The following is a 22138-nucleotide window of genomic DNA, read 5'->3' on the forward strand; positions in this document are numbered from 1 at the left end:
GCAGAAAGATATATCCAAATTTATTTGGCAAAATAAAAAAACCAAGACATAAATGTAAGATTCTGTAAGATGCTAAAGAAAGTGGAGGTCTTGGCTTGCTTATTATGATACCTGTTGTTCAGTATGGTTAAAAGATTGGATATCTTTAGAAGACTTCCGGTTGATGTCATGACTGAACAGGCGAGAGAAAGTGCTTCCGGTTCCCACAACTGATTTTATCCTGCCAGGGGGTCCTAAGGGACCGAAGGTCACCCTGGAGAGGCGGCGATAGAGGGGATCTTTGTCGATCACGGGCAGATGGTGATGAAACCCCTCCAAACTGACAGGAGAAAGATAGACCACATTTATGTGATCTGTCCAAAAGCTACTGACAATCAGGAAAGGCGCGGATCAGTGCCAATTAGCAGCACCATGTTTTAGAACTGGGTGAGATTATTCTCTTTCTCTCTACTACCTTACAAACGTATTCCTTGGAATGGATAGATTCCCAAAAGGCAAGAACTTCCCAGAAGTGATTGGAGGAAGGGGACTTCCACCCCACCCCACCAGAGAAACGAAAGCAGCAGTAAAAACTTTCAGGGGGACTGGAATGGAGCATATAGAACAGTGGTTCTCAACCTGTGGGTCGGGACCCCATTTGGGGTCGAACAACCATTTCACGGGGGTCGCCAAACAAGGCTGTCCGCCATTTTTTCCCCTTTTCTTTGGCCACGCCCCTGGCACCCGGTGATGTATAAGTGGTTGGGGGTCACTACAACATGGGGAACTGTATTATGGGCTCACGGCATTAGAAAGGTTGAGAACCACTGATATAAAATGTTGAATCAGAATTAATATAAAGACATTGTTTTGGTAAATTTGAACAATCTTGAGAATCACTAAGTTATGCTTGAGAAAACAACTGGGTGAGAATAACTAATGAATAACTTTTGATTTGGGTGTTGGAGGATGGATACTACAAATTAGTTGGGAGAAAGTGACATCTAGTGGTGGAAAGGAGATAAAACCTTAAAGCTTATGTCTGGGCTAAACTTGGCACAGAGCCCAGACATAAATAATCAGCCTATCTGGTGACCTTGGAAACTTTTAGAACTGTAACAAACAGCTGAAGATAGAGAAAAACAGAGCTTTTTGTTATTGACAGCACTAAAGCCTATCAATTACCTTGGATTACAAACATCAATTGATTTAGGACTTTAAGAAGCATCCAGAGACAAAAGATAATATGTTTTTTGCTACCTTTGGCCTGGTGGGATTTACTGATTGGTTTAAGGCCTGCCAGCCAACTTGAATTATAAACATAGGTTGATCTACAATTTTTGGATTTTGGCCACAAGGGCTGTAGCAGACTTTCCAATCTCTTCTCCAGATTTGGTACTGACAGAGTTGGATTACAAAGCTTTTATTTTTGTGGCATATATCTCGGAACTCACAGGATTATAAGAACTATATAATATGATGTTAAATTTAAACTGTGTAGTGATGTATTGAATATATGATTTGTTCTTTTGGATAAGGATAGTTTCCGGGGAACATAGCAGATTGATGACAGAGTAACTGGAGGGTGGGAATAAAAACAAAAATGAGTGCCCCAAACCTTGCTAAAACTGTTAAAAATCCTGCACCCTCATCTGGGGTTTCTATTGAAACAATGCTCCAACAAGAAAAAGCTAATGATTTCCAAAAGGAAACACAGACAATATTACAGTTAATTCACGAAGTAATTGCTTCACACAAAGAAGATATAAGAAGAAACCATGATGAGACAAGAAACAGCTTGGATAAGATAAATGAGCAGGTCTTCAATATAAATTCACAGCTAGAAAATTTCCAACAAATGATTACAAAGAATGAACAAAGAATCAAGAAAATGGAAGATAAATCATAGGAAACGGAGAAAAAGATGGAGGAAATAAAAGAAGAAAATCAAAGATTAGCATAGGCAAATAAAAACTTGGAAGATACAGCTGCAGTAGTGGAGATGGAGAAAGCTTCACACTTCTTAAGACTACAGAATATACTTGAAGACAAGGAGGAAGATCTAACAGAACCAATCACTAATATGTTGGCTGAAGCACTGGAAATAGAAAAAAATGAGATGGAAGGAGAAATAGACCAAATATATAGAATCAACTCAAACTACACAAGGAGACACAGAGTGCCCAGGGAGGTGCGTGTAAGATTTGTGAAAAAAACAATAAGGGATGAAATACTGAAAAGAGTGAGGAATGAACCACTGATATATAGAAAAAAAGAAATCCGCAGGAGGATAAGCGAAAACAATACCAATTCCTGATTACAAAACTAAATGAAAAAGGAGTGAATTTCCGATGGCTGGTCCTGAAGGGGATCCTAATTAACTGGAACTCCAAAACATATAGATTGGACTCCATCTTTAATGCAACAGAATTTTATGAGAGACACGCAATCTTCTTTGAAGAAAAAACACAAGAAATGCAAACTGACAGGGAATATAAAAAACAGAAAGAGCTAGAAATAGAAGAGGCAGAGATACAAAGCGAAGAAGAAAAAGAAAATACAGATTAAGAAGGAGAGGGAGTGGAGGCTTCCGGTTTGCGATTGCTGCGCCGGCGGACGTGTGGGGAGAGCGCTCTCTCCGCCGTCCAGTTTTCCTTTGTTGGAAGACCCTGAAAAGGGTCAAAAGTCGCCCTGGAGGGGCGATCACTGTGAGGAGGACCCTCGACAGATCGCGGAAGGGCGGCAGCCATTCTGTTTGATCCGAGGCAGCTCCTTTGCACCGACAAAGAAAAGATCGGCCATTAACATGGCCAATCACTAAGCCATACCAGCCAAAAGCCAAAAGCACTACCAAGCACAATGAAAGCACTGTGGAGGAATTGGGTGAGACCTTGCCTTACCTTTCTTGCATCCCAACTATCTCCCTGTAAAAGCTTTTGGAAATTTCTTCCCCCCTCTTAACTTGGCGGCTTCTGCCTACCCTGAGAATATAAAGCTTTGGAAAAAAGAAAAAAACAACTAAACTAAACAACTAAACAATTGGAATTGCACCTTCTGGATATTTGGGGTCCCAAAAGGTTCCTATTTTTACGGGGACCTATTACCTTATCTATCTGCTAAATTGGAAAAAAATATTCTTTTTTAAACTGGATAAAAGCCTAACTTGAGTTTGGAAAAAGAGTTTACATGCTACCAGGGACATCTTGTGGCAAAATATGGTATAGCAAGTAAAATTCCTTTTGACTGGGAGACCTGTGAGACTAAGATTTGTCCCTGGCACTATCAAAAAAGATAAGAATTTGAAGCAGCTGGGTGGTGAAAACAATTCTTTATAGTGGAGGTAGACATTTACTGACTTTTATCAAAAACAGCCTCCACTAAAGGACTATCTGTAAATACCATAAATGGAGGAATGCTACCCATAACTTAACAACAAATTTATACTTGAAAAAATCCTTGAGGCTACTGAGCTAATGAATTCTAGACTGAATTCCTTAAAGTTACAAAAAGCAGCCCAGATTTCAACTGATGAACTTACAATCCAAAATGCAACAGAAAAGGAAGAAATTAACATCAAAATGGACTCTAAAGAATACTAGCTACAACCTACTGAGAACCCTGAGAACCAAACCTTGATCCTAACTAAAAAATCTGCAATTCAAAAAGCAACAGAAACTGAAGAGAACTTAGACAATCAAACAACAATTGCAACACTGAACATGACTTTTTACTTAAATCAGCTGAATCCGGAAGAAGAAAACCAGACTGAACTAACAACAAATATACTAAGCCAAATATGGAGATTTGAATTATTAGGCCAACAATCTAATGATTATGAAGGGGCCAGCTCCCTTGAGAAAATGATAATTGGATGGTCTCCCTTGATTCAAATGACATTTGTAGGAATGAAGGGAGATCCACCTGAGGATTTAAAGGCACTGCTATGGAAACCTGCTTGGCACAAAAGAAAGCTAGTTAGACTTTAAAAAATGGGATTTTTTTATGTGACCTGTAATGGAAGAGCTTAAAATCTCATTTAATGGGCTAAGGAGATTTTAAAAGATACTGATTTAATATTCAGGATTTAGATTTAAAAGGGAAATAAAAAAATAGTCACTAGAATAATAGTTTTGAATTATAATATAGAAGTTGGATTGAGATGATAAAGGTTATTTTATTAATAAGTGATGAGGTACTAGGATGAGAAATAGAATATGTTTGTGAAATAAAGTAAGAATTTATTCGAGTAAATAATAAGTGTATTTTAGGTATGACAACTATTTTGTAATGAACTAAGGAAATTTTGGGCTACCCAAAATCTAAACACTATGGATATTAAGCTAACTGGAATACTGTAACTGAAATTAGGTAAAATTTAAAAACAGGACATGGATGTGTATAAGTTAAAATATATTACTAAATGTCTTAACTGATTGAGTTATAACTAGCAATGTATTAATTTGAATGTGATATAATAATCAAGGGAAATAGAGAGGATATTTTTGATGATGTAACCTGACATATGTATGAAAGAGCTTGTTATTGGATTATGGATTACCCAATCACCATGTTGCTTCCTTAATACTTGGACTTTTGTAAAATTGGAAAATTAATAAAACTTGTTTAAAAAAGAAGGAAAGGGAGTAGCAAGACAACAGACAGAAAAGGACCACTAGGAGAATAAAACCTAAATATAAGTAAATAAGATGGAGAAGGAAAGTGAAATTCTTTCAATGAATATAAATGGATTGAACTCCCCATCAAAAAGGGGAAAAATCTTCACAGGATTACGAAAATTAAAAATGGATATAATTTGCCAGCAAGAAACACATATAAAAAAACAACATTATAAATTCCTGTAATGTCCGAAAATTGGGAAACTCTATTTTACAGCAGCACATCAAAAGAAAAGAGGAGTAGCTTTATACATTAAAGAGACACTGGATTCCAAACAGGTCTACTCAGATGAAGAAGGAAGAATTTTAATGGTAGAAATAATGATCAATCAAAAACAGATATTGATGGTAGAAATATATGCATCAAATAATAAACAAAATGAATTCTATCAAAAACTACACAGGAAAATATTGGAAATGGAATATCAAAACATTTGCCTAATAGGAGATTTTAGTGCAACTGAGGATAGAAAATTTGATTATAGAAGGAGTAAAATAGGAAAAAAAGGAAGAAAGATACTCCCTAAGGCATTCTTCAGAATGATAGAAAAAATCTGCGTACAGGATACTTGGAGAGAAATAAGCCCCCAAAAGACCCAGTACATATTCTATTTGAATAGACACAAATCTTGGTCCAGAATTGATATGATATGGATGTCTCCTGAATTAAGAACTAACATACATGAGATTGAGATAGAATCTAACACCTGGGCAGACTACAATCTGATAAAGCTGACTTTGAGAGGAGTAAAGAAGAAATTAAGATGGACATTAAATCAATCCCTGATAAAAGAGAAACAATTTGTAGAAGTAGCAATAAAGGAAATAGAAGTCTTTTTAAAAAGAAAATAGAAAAGAAGAGACATCAATCTAGAACAGAAATGTCAAAACAAGGCCCGGGGGCCGGATGCAACCCGCAAAGTGGTTTCATGTGGCCCACGAAGCCATCCTGGAAACAGTGAGGGAACGGCCCCCGCTGCCTTGGCTCTGGACCAGGCCGGCCAGAAGCCAATGTACAATTTTGTGGTGGCCATCTATGCTGAAACGCATTCAGTCTTAGCTCCACAAGGCCGTCTAGAAACAGCGAGGAACCAGCCCCTGCCATATCGGCCCCATTCCCTGGGTGCATGTTGGGGAGGTGTCACCCTTTGTGAGGAATGAAGAAATGGACCATGCCTTGGCACTTGCCCCGGTCCCACCCCCTTCCGCCAGAGACCCTCAGATCTGTCCCAGGCCCCCACAGGCACCCTTGATGCGAACAATGTAGAGCTAGCCATGCCCATTCTATCCATGCTCACCCAGTAAGTGGCACCCACCCTGGCCACACCCACCAGGCCCCCCGAGGGCAACCGCAATGCTAATGCGGCCCTCAATGAAATTGAGTTTGACACTACTGATCTAGAACGTATGGGATTCAGCCAAAACATATTTCAGAGGATTAGCTATAACATATATTGCTAAAAAGAACAAAGAAAAGCAACAACAATGTACAAGAGCTGAGGTGGCGCAGCAGTTAGAGTGTACTACTGCAGGCCACTTTAGCTGACTGTGTTCAGCAGGTCAGCGGTTCAAATCTCACCGGCTCAAGGTTGACTCAGCCTTCCATCCTTCCGGGGTAGGTAAAATGAGGACCCAGATTGTTGGGGGCAATGTAAATATATATATACATTGCTTACTGGTGTACACCGCTTAGAGAGTGCTTGCACTTAAAGCGGTATATAAGTCTCATAAATAAATAAATAAATAAAATAAACAATGTACAATATTAAGGGAAGAATTTAAGAAACTGGAGTTAGAATTACAAATATATCCACAAAAGAAAGCTGTGAAAAGACAAATGGAGACAATGAAACATAAACTAAACTTAATAGAGCCAGAGGAATTGGCTCAACAAATGAAAAGGGCAAAACAAAACTTTTTCGAAAATGCAAATAAACTGGGAAGATGGCTGGCTTATAAACTGAAAAAAAGAAAGAGAGAAGAAATTGATAAATAAATTGCAAGATGAGAAGGGCGGTTTACAATTTTAAAATGATGCAATAAAAAGTAATTAAAGAATTTTATGAAAAATTATATGATGCAAAAGAAATATCATAGGAAAAAATAGTACAATATCTGGAAAATGCTAATCTACCAAAAATTCCAGAGAACTTTAAAAATATGGTAAATGAAAAAAAATATATAATGATAGAACTTATGGAAACTATAAAAAAAAGCATAAAACCCTGGGACCAGATGGGCTACTCACAGGGTTCTATAAATGTTTACAAGATACATTAAGCTCACCAATGAAAGAAGTTTGCAATGAGATATTATTAGAGGCTAAATTACCAAACACATGAACAGAAGCAAATATTGCTTTAATACCAAAAGAGGACTCAGATTTGACATAGATAAAAAAATTATAGACCAATATCACTATTAAACGTGGATTACAAAATCTTCGCTTCAATAATAGCAGAGAGACTGAAAAATCCAGATCAAAATGAATTTTTTTTACCCAAAAAACAAATAAAAAACAACTTAAGAGTTATTTTAGATACATTGGAACACTATGAAATGTACCCAGGAAAACAAATGGCACTAATTTTCTTAGAAACTCAAAAAAAATTTTGACAATGTAAGTTGACAATTTATGATACAACAATTAAACTGTATGGACTTTGGAGAAAAGTTTATAAAATCATTAAGACAATATATGATAAACAAACAGCAAAAGTAATTGTCAATGGGGACTATACAGAGAACTTTAATATAAAGAAAGGCACAAGACAAGGATGTCCACTATCCCCACTGTTATTTATACTAACTTTGGAAGTTTTCAACAGAAATATCAGAAAAAGATCTGGAAATTAACGGAATGGATATAAAGATGAAAGCTATAAACTTTTGCATTTGCGGATGACCTGGTACTCATTTTAGAAGAACTGCTGGAGACAGTTCAGAATAGAACTGGATAGAAGATAGAAGAATTTGGAGAAATAGCAGGATTGAAAATAAATAGAAAAAAAAAACCAAAGTTATAGTTAAAATCTTACAGATAAGCAAAAAAAAAAAAACAAAAAAAACCAACTGTCAGAAAAAATAGACTTACAAATAGTTAAGAAAGTTAAATATTTGGGAATATACTTAACAGCAAGATGTGCAATGATAAAAGAAGATAATTATATAAAATTACTAAATCAAACAAAATTAGATTCGTAAAAATTGAAAAACTTACAATTATCATTGTTAGGAAGAATAGCTACTGTGAAAATGAATATTTTACGAAAATTCCTTTTTTTATTCCAAACAATAACTATAAAAATAAAGAAAAAGTTTTTTGATGATCTGAATACACTGATCTCAAAATTTATTTGGCAAGGAAGGAAAGTCAGAATTAAACTGAAAATGCTACAAGAAGCTAAAGAAAATGGAGAATTTGGACTACCAAACTAAGTCTTATACTACCAAGCATGTGCTCTAACATGGTTAAAAGAATTGATAACCCTCAGAAATAAAAGATTGTTATATCTAGAAGGACATGACTTGCAACTTGGATGGCATGCATTTTTATGGTATGAAAAAAATAAAACCACTACATAGGAAACACATTGTCAGAATCCAATTATATTTCATCTTTAGTTATCAAATATAGAAAACCCCAATTCTGCCTTCTCTGGATTCTGCCATAAGAGGGAGAGAAGGGGGAGAACAAAGGGGCTTTATGGCCCTCACTTCCTTCAGTATACTTCTAAGGAACTGAATGTGTGTATTGCAACTTCAAAGAGTTTGAATGTGGTTAGCACCAAAAGGCCTCATCATAACAAAGGAGGCTATTTACCTTTCATGTAGTTTATCTGAAGTCTCCATCCAGACGGAAGAAAGGAGAAAAGGGGGTGGGATTGTGATGCCTGAAACTGTCACTGGAAGAGGGGGGTGATTGGGTGGGACTACTGGGGAACCCCTTAAAACCTCGAATGGGAGAGCTTGAACCCCAAGTCCTGTCTAGAACGCCTGCAACCATTTTCTCTTAATAAAGGATCCCTGTTGGAAGAATTATTCCAAGAGTTCTGTCTTCTTAAGATGCAAAGTGGGGTGGGTCCTTACACACATTATTATTTGTATGGGAAAAGATAAAACCAAAAATCTATACAAAAATCCCAGGATGGCTATCAACAATGGAAGCATTTGTTCACCCAAACTTAGTTAAATTTGAGAAAATTCTAAAATATAAGGATATTCTGAATATAGATGGGAAATTAAAATCTAAACAAGAGTTAGAAGATCAGGGTACTGACTTATCATGGTGGCCTCGACTGCAAATGCCATCAAGGTATGATAAAAATGTTAAAATATATGGTTTTTATAAGGATCAGACAATGTTTGATCAAGTGTTGTTGACTTCTGATGAAAAACTGATTAAGAAATTGTATAACTTTTTATTGAATTTGAAAATGGAAGATGAACAAGTGAAAGAAACAATGATAATATGGGCAAAAATTTTTGGATACAACATAAAATTAGAGAAATGGCAAAAATCTTTGCGAAAAAAACTATAAATTGACAATGGCAACTTGGTATAAAGAAAACTTACATAAAATGTTTTACAGATGGCATCTACCACCTGTCAGATTAGCAAAAATGTTTAAAAATATGTCTAGTAAATGTTGGAAATGTAATCAAAATCCTGATACATATTATCACCTGTGGTGGATGTGTGTTAAAACAAAAAAAAATTGAACAAAAATACATACTTGGATAGAAAAGATGTTAGGGAAACACGTAGAATTTAAACTTCAACTTTTTAAATTAGGTATAATTCCAGAAAAATTTGATAAACAAAGTGTATATTTAACATTACATGTATTAACAGCAGTGAGGATTGTATTTGCACAACACTGGAAAAATGAAAAAATACTATTGGATGAAGAGATAATCAAGAAAATACTGGACCGTGCTGAAATGAATGGACTTACATTGTCCACAGTTTGAAAGAATTTTTTTTATAAAATGATGTAACATTGGTATTTGACTCCAGATAGACTGGTGAAAATTATAGAGGGACTTCCAATAAGTGCTGGAAATGCAGTCAAACTCCAGGTACATTTCACCATATGTGGTAGTCTTGTAAATATGCTAAATCATATTGGGTAAATGTAATAATGACAATTATAAATTATTTTAAATATAAACGCTAATGAAACCTGAAATCTTTTTTTCTAGATATTATGGACAAATCGATAGATTTGTTTGGGATGTTATTAATTTATATGGTAACTGCTTGTGAGGATTGTTTATGCTAAGCATTGGAAGGAAAGGAGGACACTGACTATTGAAGAATGGATTTTAAAATTGACTGAACTGGCAGAAATTAACTGCATTGATTAGAGACAATGGATTATCCATTAGACAATGGATTAGAGACTAGAAGCTGTTTATGGACTTTCTGTGTTTAAACACAATAACTGATAGTTAACAGAGAGCTTTGAAAATTAGTTTTACCTATGGTATTATCTGTTGACTGCTTTTTATATATATACCGTGTTTTCCAGAAAATAAGTCCGGAACTTTTTCTTTTGCCTCCAAAAGAGGCACAAGGTCTTATTTTCAGGGGATGTCTTACTCACCTCCGGCACTGACAGCGCCGCCCAGCTAAAGTGGAATAAAGTAGAATAACGTAGAATAAAATGAAGAATAAAGTAGAATAATAATAATGATGATGAAAAAAATCATTATTCAAGTAAAATGATGTGTCTGCATAATTCCTGGAAGAAAGCTGTGTTAGCAAAAGCTGTGTTAACAATACGTGACTGACCTAATGCACATTGAGAAACATTGTATAAAGTAAAACTCTCTTCATTGTATGCCTGTGAGAAACTAACTGAATGATATACAATGTAGATTCCATGTGTGCTCCTTTGTTCCTGAGAAAGGGAAAGCTATAAAACTGTAGTTTGGACCCGCCCCCTTTGTTCAGAATTTGCTGTTGTTAATCGCTTCTGAACCTTGAGCAAATAAACCTCTCTGTTACACCCTCTGGAATTCGTAAAAGTCTTTTGTTTTCCACAAGACAACCGGTCCTTCTGGGGTCGAAGAAGCAGCTTCATACTGCAGCTGCATTCCGGCCTGCATTTTGCAGTCAGGCCTTTCCAGAAGGCCTATGCAACCAAGTACTGAGCTATGGATTCAATCTATGGCTTGGTCCTCAGCTGCAGAGGTCTTGCAGAACCGAGCTATGGGTTGAATCCATAGCTCGGTTCTTGGCTACACAGGCCTTCCTGAGAAATGCAGGCCTGGCTACAGAAGATGTGGGCAGACGAGGAGAGGCCTGACTGCAAAGTAAGCGGGTGTAGGGCGCATGGGACAGCTCCACACCCACACCCTAGCTTGATTTTTAGGTGTGTGCCTCACCTCAAAACTAGGACTTATTTTGGGGGTAGGGGTTATATTAGGCCTACCCCCAAAAATAAAGCTAGGGCTTATTTTTGGGATAGGCCTTACTTTCGGGGAAACATAGTATATGTAGCAGATGCTGGGTTGATTGAACTGATAGATAGATTTCCACATCAATGATATCTTTTTATGTAACAGAATTTTTATTAAATATAGTTGGGAAAGTTTATAATTAATGATCGTCCTGTTATATAAGGGGAGGAGAACATATCAGATATTTCTGATATATTTTTCAGCAGTGTGAATGATAGATACATATGTTATTTGCTTTTTTTTCCTCTTAGTACTTTTTTTTTAATTGTCTGGTGGTTGTTTGTTCTTCTTCTTTCCTTTATTTTGTATTTTAATTTTGGAAATAAAATAAAAATTCGTAAAAAAAAAGAAGCTCAAACAAATCAATTTTTGTCCCCCAATCCCCATGTTTTGTACTGGATATGCAACATCTCATTGTTCCTGGAGACAACACTATTCAATTTATATTTGCTGTCTCTTGCTTTTAGATGCTTGTAGTTCTCATCTTCCTATCTTTCTTTACATGGAAAATATAATATTTCTGGTCCTTTTCTCTAGAACAGAAAGTAGATGAAAGATGTTTGATCATAAAGTTATCTAAAACAAAATACTGAGACATAATTCCCTTACATTGTGGTAATAAGAAAAAAAAGAAAAATATTTAGTTTTTATTATCACTATACTTTTGATATCTTGACTCTAAGATTTAATAAACATTTATTTATTTAAATAATATTTCTTGACATTTCTCCAAATTTATTCTAGAAACATTTGCCATGACAAATAAAACCTAATATGATTTGTCTTCCAGGTCTTTCTGCAGACTAATAAAATTTTAGGTCTACAATGGCACTGTTTGCATGGATACATATTTTATCCATGGGAATATGATAATGAAAATGATACCGAGCCATCAATTCATTGTCAACTTGTAACAACCATATAGATGGATTTTCTTCATGATGATCTATCCATAATCTGCTTGGTCAAGTCTTCCAAAGCTGCATTCATCATCACTGTAACTGAGTGCATCCACTTTGTTCTTGGTTATCCTTTTCTTTCCTTTCACTTTTCCAACATTAGGGATTTTTCTAGAAAGCTAGGTTTTTGCATAGTGTGTCCAAAAGAGAATAATTTGAGCCTCATATCTGTGCCTCAAGTCAGAACCCTATATTGATGTTTGATGATCTATTTATATTCTTGGCTGTCCGTGGTATTCTCAGATGTAATCTCCAACACAAAAATACTCTTCTGATCCTGCTTCTTCAAAGTGCAACTTTTGCTTCCATACAGTATCACACAGACTATCATAGCTAGCATGATCCTCATTTTTGTAGATATAGTATAGACACATTACAGCATTTGAAGGCCTTTTGCAAGGCCCTCATGGCTGTCTTACAAAATAATAGTCTGTGACGTATTATTAAACTGCTTATTAATTTACTCTTGATGGTTGATTGTAAATGACAGAAGCTGTCTGCCGCTTTGATATCTTCACCAGAAATTCTAAGGCTGATTATATAGCTTTTGATATTAGTTTGATTTTCTTTACATTTAACTTAATCTCATTTTTCAATGCACTGCTTGACTTTTATTACTAGTGTTTGTGGATTCTTTGTACTTTCAGCTATTAGAGTTGGGTCAAGACATAGAACACAGAATAACAAGGTTAGAAGAGTCTTCTAGTCCAATCCCCTGCTTGAGCACTGAACAGGAGACCCTATACTATTTTAGAGAAATGGATGTCCAACTGTCTCCAAGTCGATGGCAGGGTAGTGTGATTCCTGCACATCTTAAATAACTGATTAGCAAAAAGTTAATCTACCATATTTCCTCTGCTTGGCTGGTTGGTCTGCAGTATACACCTATGGCAATGTCATTTTTTTTCTTTTATATTAATTCAAATGGTTTCTGGGTTTTGTTTTGTTTTTTTGCATTTCTGTAGAGGTATATTTATTTCTTACATATAATGCAGCTGCACTTCCTCTTTTTTAATATTTACCCAAATGTTTTCAAGAAGGCTTTCCTCCCTAATATTGTGCATTTCTGTGGAGTATAATAATTCCTTAAAATAAAATGAGACCCAGTCTTATTTTGGGAGAAACACGGTAGAAATTCCCTTGGACAAACATTTCTGCATATACTGGCATTAGACTATTGATTTTCATAGAACACTCAACGTCTGCAAGTAAACATTAAAATGTATTGAAAAAAATTAAAAATTACAGAACTTCTCCTTTTTACGAAGATCAGGTTTTGAAGCAGGCTAGTTTCAAAAATACCAGTATTTATTTCTTTGCAATATGACAGATTAATTATCTCTATAAAGTTTTTTCTGTTTGCAAATTGTATTTCATTTTACTGAAAAATTAAAATTACAATGATTTGTGGATTTTTCACATCATTCAACGTTTAAATTGTCATTTATCTTAACTTAAGCTGTCTGTGTGTGCGTGCACACATCTATAAGGTGAACATTTATGCACACATACAGCATATGTACAGTTTATGAGAAGTTAAACTTAAAGAAATATAAACATAATCTGACAGTTCTTCAATATTAATTAAATTTCAAGTATCAGAGATTTCATGCCAAAGCTGGAAACTTTCATTATGGCAGTCCTTTTAGTTGTTTAGACTGAATAAAATAATCTTAACTGAAGATTTAAACATTTAAGAGTTTACTGTCAACCTCCAGCTGAAAAGCCCAACCAAGCAAAACATCAGAGCCATTGTAAACTTCTAATGTAACTTTTATTGAGCAGAATCAAACCAGCAGGGTCAAAGGAAAGCTAGTTCTAAGGAAATGGCAGGAAGCCATTAAAAGAACAAAACTTCTTCCATCCCTCTCTAAGAGTACAGGTCACATTGTGCAATATATCTTCTAGTATTTATTATGAGAACAAACTTTAATTCGTCAAAATAATTCTTTGGTAACCCTCCCACTGGATTAAGTATTGTAACTTCCCCTTGTGGATTCTAGAATTGAGGATTCGCTTAACTTCATTATGTGTTTCCCCTTCCACCACTATGGGGGCAGGAGCCGCCATCCCTACTGGTCTCAGCATGGATTCCTTGTACGGCTTTAATAAGCTGCACTGGAACACTGGATACATTTTACCCAGTAACCTTGGTAGTCTTAGCTCTATATTTACCGGATTGATCACTTTCACTATGGGGAAAGGGCCTACGTATTTTGGCCCTAACTTCTTGCAACTTTGCTTCAGTTTAAGGTACTTGGTGGACAGATACACCTTATCCTCTACATGGGATTCTTCCTGGACAGCTCGTTTATTCTCTGCCTGTTTTTTTCTGACCTTTGGCTGCCTTAATAATAATAATAAAATTGGAAGGGACCTTGGAGGTCATGTAGTCCAACCCCCTGCTCAGCAGGAAACCCAATACCATTTCAGACAAATGGCTGTCCAGTCTCTTCTTAAAAACTTCCAGTGTTGGAGCATTCACAGCTTCTGGAGGCAGGTTGTTCCACTGATTAATTGTTCTAACTGTCAGAAAATTTCTTCTTAGTTCTATGTTTATTCTCTCTTTGGTTAGTTTCCATCCACTGCTGTGCTTTGGCAAATAGCTTGACTCCCTCTTCTTTGTGGCAGCCCCTGAGATATTGGAACACAGCTATTTATTTATTTATTTATTTCTAAAATTTATATGCCGCCCAATCCCAAGGGATTCAGGGCGGCGTACAAAATTAAAACAATAATCTGACAATAAAACAATAAAATAAATACATTCATACAGCGTGTCCGATCATATCCCCCCCCCCCGGGGACATCAGCCCCAGGCCTGCCGGAACAGGAGAGTTTTAATGGCTTTCTTAAAGGCTGGCAGGGTGGGAGTAGTTCGAACCTTGAGGGGAAGTTGTTTCCACCAGGTCGGAGCCACCACAGAAAAGGCCCTTCCCCGAGGGCCCACCAGCCAACATTGTCTGGCCGACGGGACCTGAAGGAGGCCCAATCTATGGGACCTCACCGGTCTCTGGAAACTGTGCAGCAGTATGCGGTCCTGTAAGTAACCTGGCCCTATGCCATGAAGGGCTTTAAAGGTGATAACCAACACCTTGAACTGCGTCCAGAGACGCAATTCATCTCACACCTCGTCCTTCTCTTCATTAGACTAGACATACCCAATTCCAGCAGCCATTCCTTATATATTTTAGCCTCCAGTTCCCTAATCATCTTTGTTGGTCTTCTCTGTACTCTTTCTAGAGCGGTGGTTCTCAACCTGTGGGTCGGGACCCCATTTGGGGTCGAATGACCATTTTATGGGGGTCGCCAAACAACGCAGTCTGCCATTTTTTTCCCCTTTTCCTTAGCTGTGCTACTCCCTTTTATTCTATTGGCTTTTGAAAGCCAATAGAATAGACTCTCTTGAATAGAGTCTAATTCTATTGGCTTTCAAAAGCCAATAGGAATTGTCCAGGCTGTCTCTGCCCTGCTGAGCCCGCCAAAAGTCCCATTCTGCAAACGGTGCTGCACCAGTTGAGTAGTCCTCGAATTATGACCGGTTGGGGGTCACGGCATTAAAAAGGTTGAGAACCACTGTTCTAGAGTCTCAATATCTTTTTTACATCATGATGACCAAAATTGGATGCAGTATTCCAAGTGACATTACCAAAGCATTGTAAAGTGGTATTAAGACTTCACGTGATCTTGATTCTATCCCTCTGTTAGTGCAGCCCAGCACTGTGTTGGCTTTTTTGCAGCTGCAGCACACTGCTGGCTCATATTTAAGTGATTGTCCACTAGGACTCCAAGATCCCTCTCACAGTTACTACTATTGAGCAAGGTACCCCCTATACTATACCTGTGCATTTGATTTTTCTTGCCTAAATGTAGAACCTTGCTTTTTTCACCACTGAATTTCATTTTGTTAGATAGTGCCCAGTGTTCAAGTCTGTCCAGATCCTCCTATATCTTAAGCCTGTCTTCTGGAGTGTTGGCTATTCCTGCCAGTTTGGTGTCGTCTGCAAATTCCCCATCTATCCCCTCATCCAAATCATTGATGAAAATGTTGAAGAGCACTGGGCCCAGAATAGAGCCCTGGGGCACCCCACTCCCCATTTCCCTCCATGCAGATGCAGTTCCATTGAGGATCACACACTGAGTACGGCTGCTCAGCCAGCTATGAATCCATCTGGTGATGATGCTGTCTAACCCACATTTTCCTATCTTATCAAGTATAGGTTGTGGCCTATTTTATCAAATGCCTTACTGAAGTCCAAGTAAATTATGTCCACAGCATTGCTCTGGTCCACTAATTTTGTCACCTGGTCAAAGAATGCAAGAATTTTTGTCTGGCATGATCTGTTTTTGACAAACCCATGTTGGCTTTTGGTAATGACTTTGTTTGCTTCTAGGTATTCGCTGATTTGTTGCTTGATTATCTTTTCCAAGATCTTCCCAGGTATTGATGTCAGGCTGATATGTCTGTAGTTTCCTGGATCCATCGTTTCCCCTTTTTTGAAGATGGGAACTACATCAGCTTTTTTCCAGTCCTCTGGTAGTTCCCCAGTGCTCTAGGATCTTTGAAAGATATAGTTCAATGGTTCTGAGATCATATCTGCCAGTTCCTTCAGAACCTTAGTTAAAGCCTTCTTGGCATTGCTCCAAACCTTTTGAAAAGAACCTTAGGGTGGTTGAGGATGGGATCTCCTGAGGGCATTCTGGAATGGGCACAAACTCCCTCCTTATGGCTAACTTAAATGAAATGAAACCAGTATTGCTGTGCACTGCATTGTTATATGCCACTTCTGCAAACGGCAAAAGCTCTTTCCTTTTGCCAAATGGCCTTCATGAGAGGGAGGGGGTACATGTTGTCCACGCAAACCTTGTTAATAATACAAAATCAACACACAGTCTCAGCAACCTATCTTTCTTCTCCTTGAATAGTATGGGGGCTGCTACTTGGGATTTTGTGGCTTAGGTGAACCCCCTCATCAAATTCTTGTCAATGTATTCCCTCATCTCTTTCATCTCCTTCGGAGTCATGGAGCACATCCTTGGCTTGGGAAGTTTCACCCTGGGCAGAATCTCAATAGCACAGTCCATAGGGTAGTGAGGGGCAGGATGTCACACTTTTTTTTTGCTAAATGCCTTCATGAGGACCTGGTACTCTCTCAGGGCAGATGGCTGTTCTTCCCCACTCTCTACTGCTCCCTTGCTACACTCAGGGGTTTCCCCGCCTCACCTTCCTTTTTGAATTTCTCTTCTCCCTTGTCAGGAAAGTTTGGGACTCACTTCCTCATAACCAACCACTTTAAGACTCTCTCCCAATAGATCCGAGGCCCCCACTTAGCTAACCAAGCTAGGCCCAGGATCATGCCTTCGGCCATCTTTGGGGTGACCATAAAATGAATAGTCTCTTGGTGGACTTCCAATTCTAGCTGTACCGGCTCCATCAGATGGGAAACATCCTTGCCTCCTATCAGCAAGCATTGACCTGCTCAGACTTCACAGAATTCCTAAGTTTCCTCACATGTAGTCCTAGCCTCTGCTTAGCAGCTTGACTAATTAGGCAACAGGAACAGCCAGAGTCTAGGAGAGCCTTAACCACCCCCCTCACCACTGAGCAGGATGCACTGATGAGGTAGTTAATTGGTCCATTCACCATCAGGTCATCTTCTCCCTCACTCTCACTGTCATAAAGGACCATCGGTGGCTCCTCTTCGGTTGGAGTTCCCCCCCACTCAACAACCTGTGTCGCTGCTCATGACTTCTCCTTTCCCTTCTTTGGTGGCTTCTTCAGCTTCGAAGGGGTTGGGGTCACAGCAGCCATCCAGGATGTTGGTCCCAAGCACATTATGGCTCTGACTGCAATGGAAGCACATGATGGGTGTGTGTTTGGGCAGCCTTGCAGGGGCTGGGGATGCTTTCTCCCCAAAGTGTGCCTCTCCTGGCTTTTCTTCAGCTGCAAATTTATGTCACCGCTGGTCTTGTATGCCTCCAGGTCTAACTCCAGGGTGGTAACTAGTTGGTAGCAATCACCAAGCTGGTTTGGGATCCCTCGGGCCAGACACAGTTGGAAGAGGTCATGGCTCAGCCCTTCTCGGAAATATTGAGTCAAGAGATGTTCCGGCCAGTTCCTCAGCCTCCCCGCAATCCTCCTGAAGTTTTGAATATACTCAATCATGAGTCTAGTTCCTGCTTGACCTTATGGACTCCAGCTCCACCCGTTGCATCTGTGCTTGGTCTCTGAACCGAGCTCTGAGACCACAGAGGAAAGTGTCTGGATCTGCCAGCTCAGGGGCACTTTTGTTGTGGAGTATGGTCACCCACTCTGCTCCCTCTCCTTCCAGGTTAGTCACAATGACATCCACCTGGTCCACATTGTCAGGATAATTATCTCCATGCCGATCTAGGTGGGTCCAGACTTGATTGAGGAAAACTGCCAGCTTTACTGGACTCCCACTGAATGTTGCCCTCATTGGTGGGGCTGGAGGCGGCCTGGATGGTGGTGCTGGCCACTGCACCCATGTTCCACAGTTTGAGTACATCCCTGGCTGTGCTCTGTACCTGCACCTCGGCTGGGGTTGCCAACCCATTCCCCCAAGCTGAGGAGCAAGTGGCAGTGGCAGGCTGCAGGCTCTCTACCCTGGACTTGGTTCGGGGGGGGGGGAAGGTAGCCCAGGAAGCAGGCTAACTGTCCCCCCCCCATCATTGCTGTTGCCGTTCTCATTGAGCATTGGGGTAAAGGGATCGCTGTCAGCATCAGGGCCAGGGCTGAACCCACCAGGGATTTGGGATCCAGCTGTGGGACCAACCCTCTTCCATAGACTGAAGTGCTGCCTCAGGTGTTCCACCAACTGGCTGCTGTATCTTGGCAGGTAGCACTCCCTGGGTGCTGTCCCCTCCGAGGCTTCATGGTTCCACCATTCCAACCCCTTGGCTCCTTTGGGCTGGGGGCAGTACAATCAGAACTCAGCTTCAACGATTCTACACAACTCCTCTCTCCACCTCTTCAACTCAGGCTGGTTGAACGCCGCCAGTTCCTATCAGCTTTGGGGTTTTCCTCCCTCCATTCAACTTGCTCCTTGGGTTGGGTTGAGACTGGTGGAGTTACAAAGTTGGAATTCCACTGATCAACCCCAAGGTGGCTCCAGCTGGCTTCTCTGTTTCAGGCATCTTCTCCTGAGTCTTCACCACCCCTCTGGAGGCTCCCAGTAGGGGCTCAGGAATGGAATTTAAATTGTTTAGAGAGCTAGCTTAGTGTCAACTTCCAGCTGAAAAGCCCAACCAAGCAAAACATCAGAGCCATTGTAAACTTCTAATGTATAGTTTTATTGAGCAGAATCAAACTGGCAGGGTCAAAGGAAAGCTAGCTCTAAGGAAATGGTGGAAAACAGTTAATTAAAAGAACAAAACTTCTTTCACCCCTCTCTGAAAGTACAGGTCACATTGTCCAATACATCTAGTTTGCCAAAACAATTCTTTGGCAGCTTCGGGTCTCTTGTTGCTAAGGACACCTGTAAGTTCAAAGCTCTTTCCCTTCCTCCCCCCTCTGTTGGCAAGTTAGAAGCATGCTACGGTCCTAAAGGTAGTCGGTTTCGTAGCTTGATATTTACTCCTTCAGATTCACATGAACTATACCTTAGTGCTGAAGAAACTAATTGATGATATGATAAAACTGTATTTACCGTTATTACTTTTCAGAAATCTTGTTGAACAGGTAAAATGCCTGTTCATGTTGAGAGGAAAGCAAATATATTATCTAGCTTCAAAAAAGAAAGACTGATTTAGGAATTATAGATCATCTTAGGGAATATATATTTGGATATTGATATCTTGAAAGATTTTATAGCATATCATAAAGAAATTGATCTATAAGTATGTTGAAAACAATGCATTGATTACTCAAAAGTTAGGGTACGTTTTTAATGAATAGGACTTTTATCTCAACTTTTGAGAATAAATTGTAGATAAGCAATACATGTAAAATATTTTGATATAAGCAACATCAACAACATATCTTATCAGAAGTCTATGCCAGAGGATCTAAGGAAGAAATTAGAAAAGCAACGCTATGCTCCCTGATGCAAGTTTGGGCCCTTTTGTATATGATATATACACATATATAAAATCATTCAAAAGTAGAAATTTGAAGTATAATGCTCCACAGATGGACTTTGAATTTAGTGTTTTTCTATAGGGTTGGTGTTTTTAATGTTAAATTTAAATGTTAATTTAAACATTTAACCTTGGGTTACAAATTCTGGTCTTGATAGTTCTAATAGTTTGACCCATGTAAATTTTAGGACAGGATAGCTTTTATAAGAATGTTTTTCGTAAATGATTTGTTACTTGAATATAACTTGAAACTATTTTAGACTTTTACTGAACTATTTGAAAATTGGCCATGTTTAGAAGTATTATTATATGTAATTTGCAAATCATTCTTATGTCCTTTTTGTATTATTTGTGTTGTTATAGAGCTGTTGAAAAGAAAAAAAACCTGAAACGTAGTGGGCCTTAATAAAAACTTCTTTATTAGTATGTGGAAATAGCTCCTTTCTCTGTCTCTTTTGTGTCAGCAGTTTCTGCTTTCTTCTGTTATAGTGCTTTAATACCACCCTGGTTGCTCTGGATTGGATAGCTCATGCTGCAAATGTGCTTTGAGAGCCAGACCTTGAAAAAAAAGGATATCTGCAGCTCTGAGAAGGTAGAGAATCCTGATTAGATGATTAGAAAGATTTCTGAACATGACTTACTTAACAACTGACTTGCTTAGCAACACAAATTCTGGTCCAAATTGTAGTCATACCTATATAATGTTAACAAGTACTTAGTCTGAAGTATAGTGTCTGTGAAATGTAATTTTAATTTCTGTCATTTTCTGTGCCACAATATATTCACAATCAAGTTGTTGATTTCTAATATACTGTAATAAGTGAATGTAGATTAATAATCTATCTTTCATGCAGGCAGAATATGTAAGCAATGATAATTTGTGAATAATAACTTGTTTATGCAAGCAGAGCAACCTGGCAATTATGCTTTCCTCTACAAGAGACAAGGATAAAGTTGCATATGAGTACAGATAGTCTTCGACTTACAATTGTAATGATGCCTGCCCATCACAGTTGGAAATCATAACTACCATAAAAAATGTAACATGAAAAAATGAAAAGAGAAATTCAGTCAGTAGAGAAAAAAAGAGAGAATGTACTTGTCAAGTCTAATGGCTATTCTATTTGAAAAAAATATGCAAAGAACTACATATTATATTCTAGCATCTCTGACTTTCTGATCCTAAAATTCTCCTTACTACTGCTGTTTTTTCAGGGGTCAGTTTAGCTTCAACAATTCTTCAGCAGTAAAATGATTTATCTTAAGTCAGAATTTTATATCTAATTTCAGTTTGGTTGACAGAACACTACTTATAATTAACTACAGCTAATTTTGATAATATCAGAATAACAGCAGATGAATTTGTCAGTTGCTAACCCCCAGATTTATATATATTTTACTGCATGTGATTTATTTTCAACTTACATCTGTGATCATTTTTCCTCTGGTTTTGTTCCTTTCTCTGTGGTTGGCTCGCTTCTGTTTCTGTTGCAAAACCCGTTCCCTGGTGGTACGATACTCCAGTGCAAATTCACTAATAATCTTGCAGAATTTATTGATGTTGACTTCACGGATTGCATAAAGAGGATAGCCCATAAATAACAAGAAGGAGTGGAACCTAGACAACCATAACAAGTTACCTTTTAGAATTTTTCTATGGTTAGTAACAGAATGCCCCCACCCATTCTTTTCATGCAGAAAATCAAATTTTGGCATTTTGGGGGATAGAAGACCTCCAAAATCCCTTCCAACTCTGTTACTCTGTTAAAAAAATAGAGGTTTTTGAATTAGGAACTTATATTCTATGTTTTCCAGATATTTCTGTGCCTTTGAATCCCCTTGCCTTATGTCCAAGGATTTATAAATATAAAGAGAGTGACAACAAAGATATAGTTTGTGATAATTTTTTCCTTATCTTTCATGTGATGATACATAAAATAAATTTTGGAGGAATGG

General features: G+C 38.1%; 1 protein-coding gene across 1 annotated transcript in view; it reads right to left on the minus strand.

Annotated features, from left to right (window-relative positions):
- Positions 1 to 21707, minus strand: part of LOC120312097 (FH1/FH2 domain-containing protein 3-like) — an 85584-nt gene extending 63877 nt beyond the window's left edge. Inside the window, exons 1-3 of the mRNA XM_039352357.1 lie at positions 21608 to 21707; positions 21169 to 21208; positions 10265 to 10289 (exon numbers count right to left, since the gene is read on the minus strand). Of these exons, the coding sequence (XP_039208291.1) occupies positions 10265 to 10289; positions 21169 to 21206 (63 nt within the window). The 5' untranslated portion in view covers positions 21207 to 21208; positions 21608 to 21707. The remainder of the gene's footprint in view (positions 1 to 10264; positions 10290 to 21168; positions 21209 to 21607) is intronic.
- Positions 21708 to 22138: the final 431 nt, after the last annotated feature.

This window comes from Crotalus tigris, unplaced genomic scaffold (genome assembly GCF_016545835.1).
Source record: "Crotalus tigris isolate CLP2741 ecotype Arizona unplaced genomic scaffold, ASM1654583v1 scf7180000018432.44079421565:4894166, whole genome shotgun sequence".
Classification (NCBI taxonomy): domain Eukaryota; kingdom Metazoa; phylum Chordata; class Lepidosauria; order Squamata; family Viperidae; genus Crotalus; species Crotalus tigris.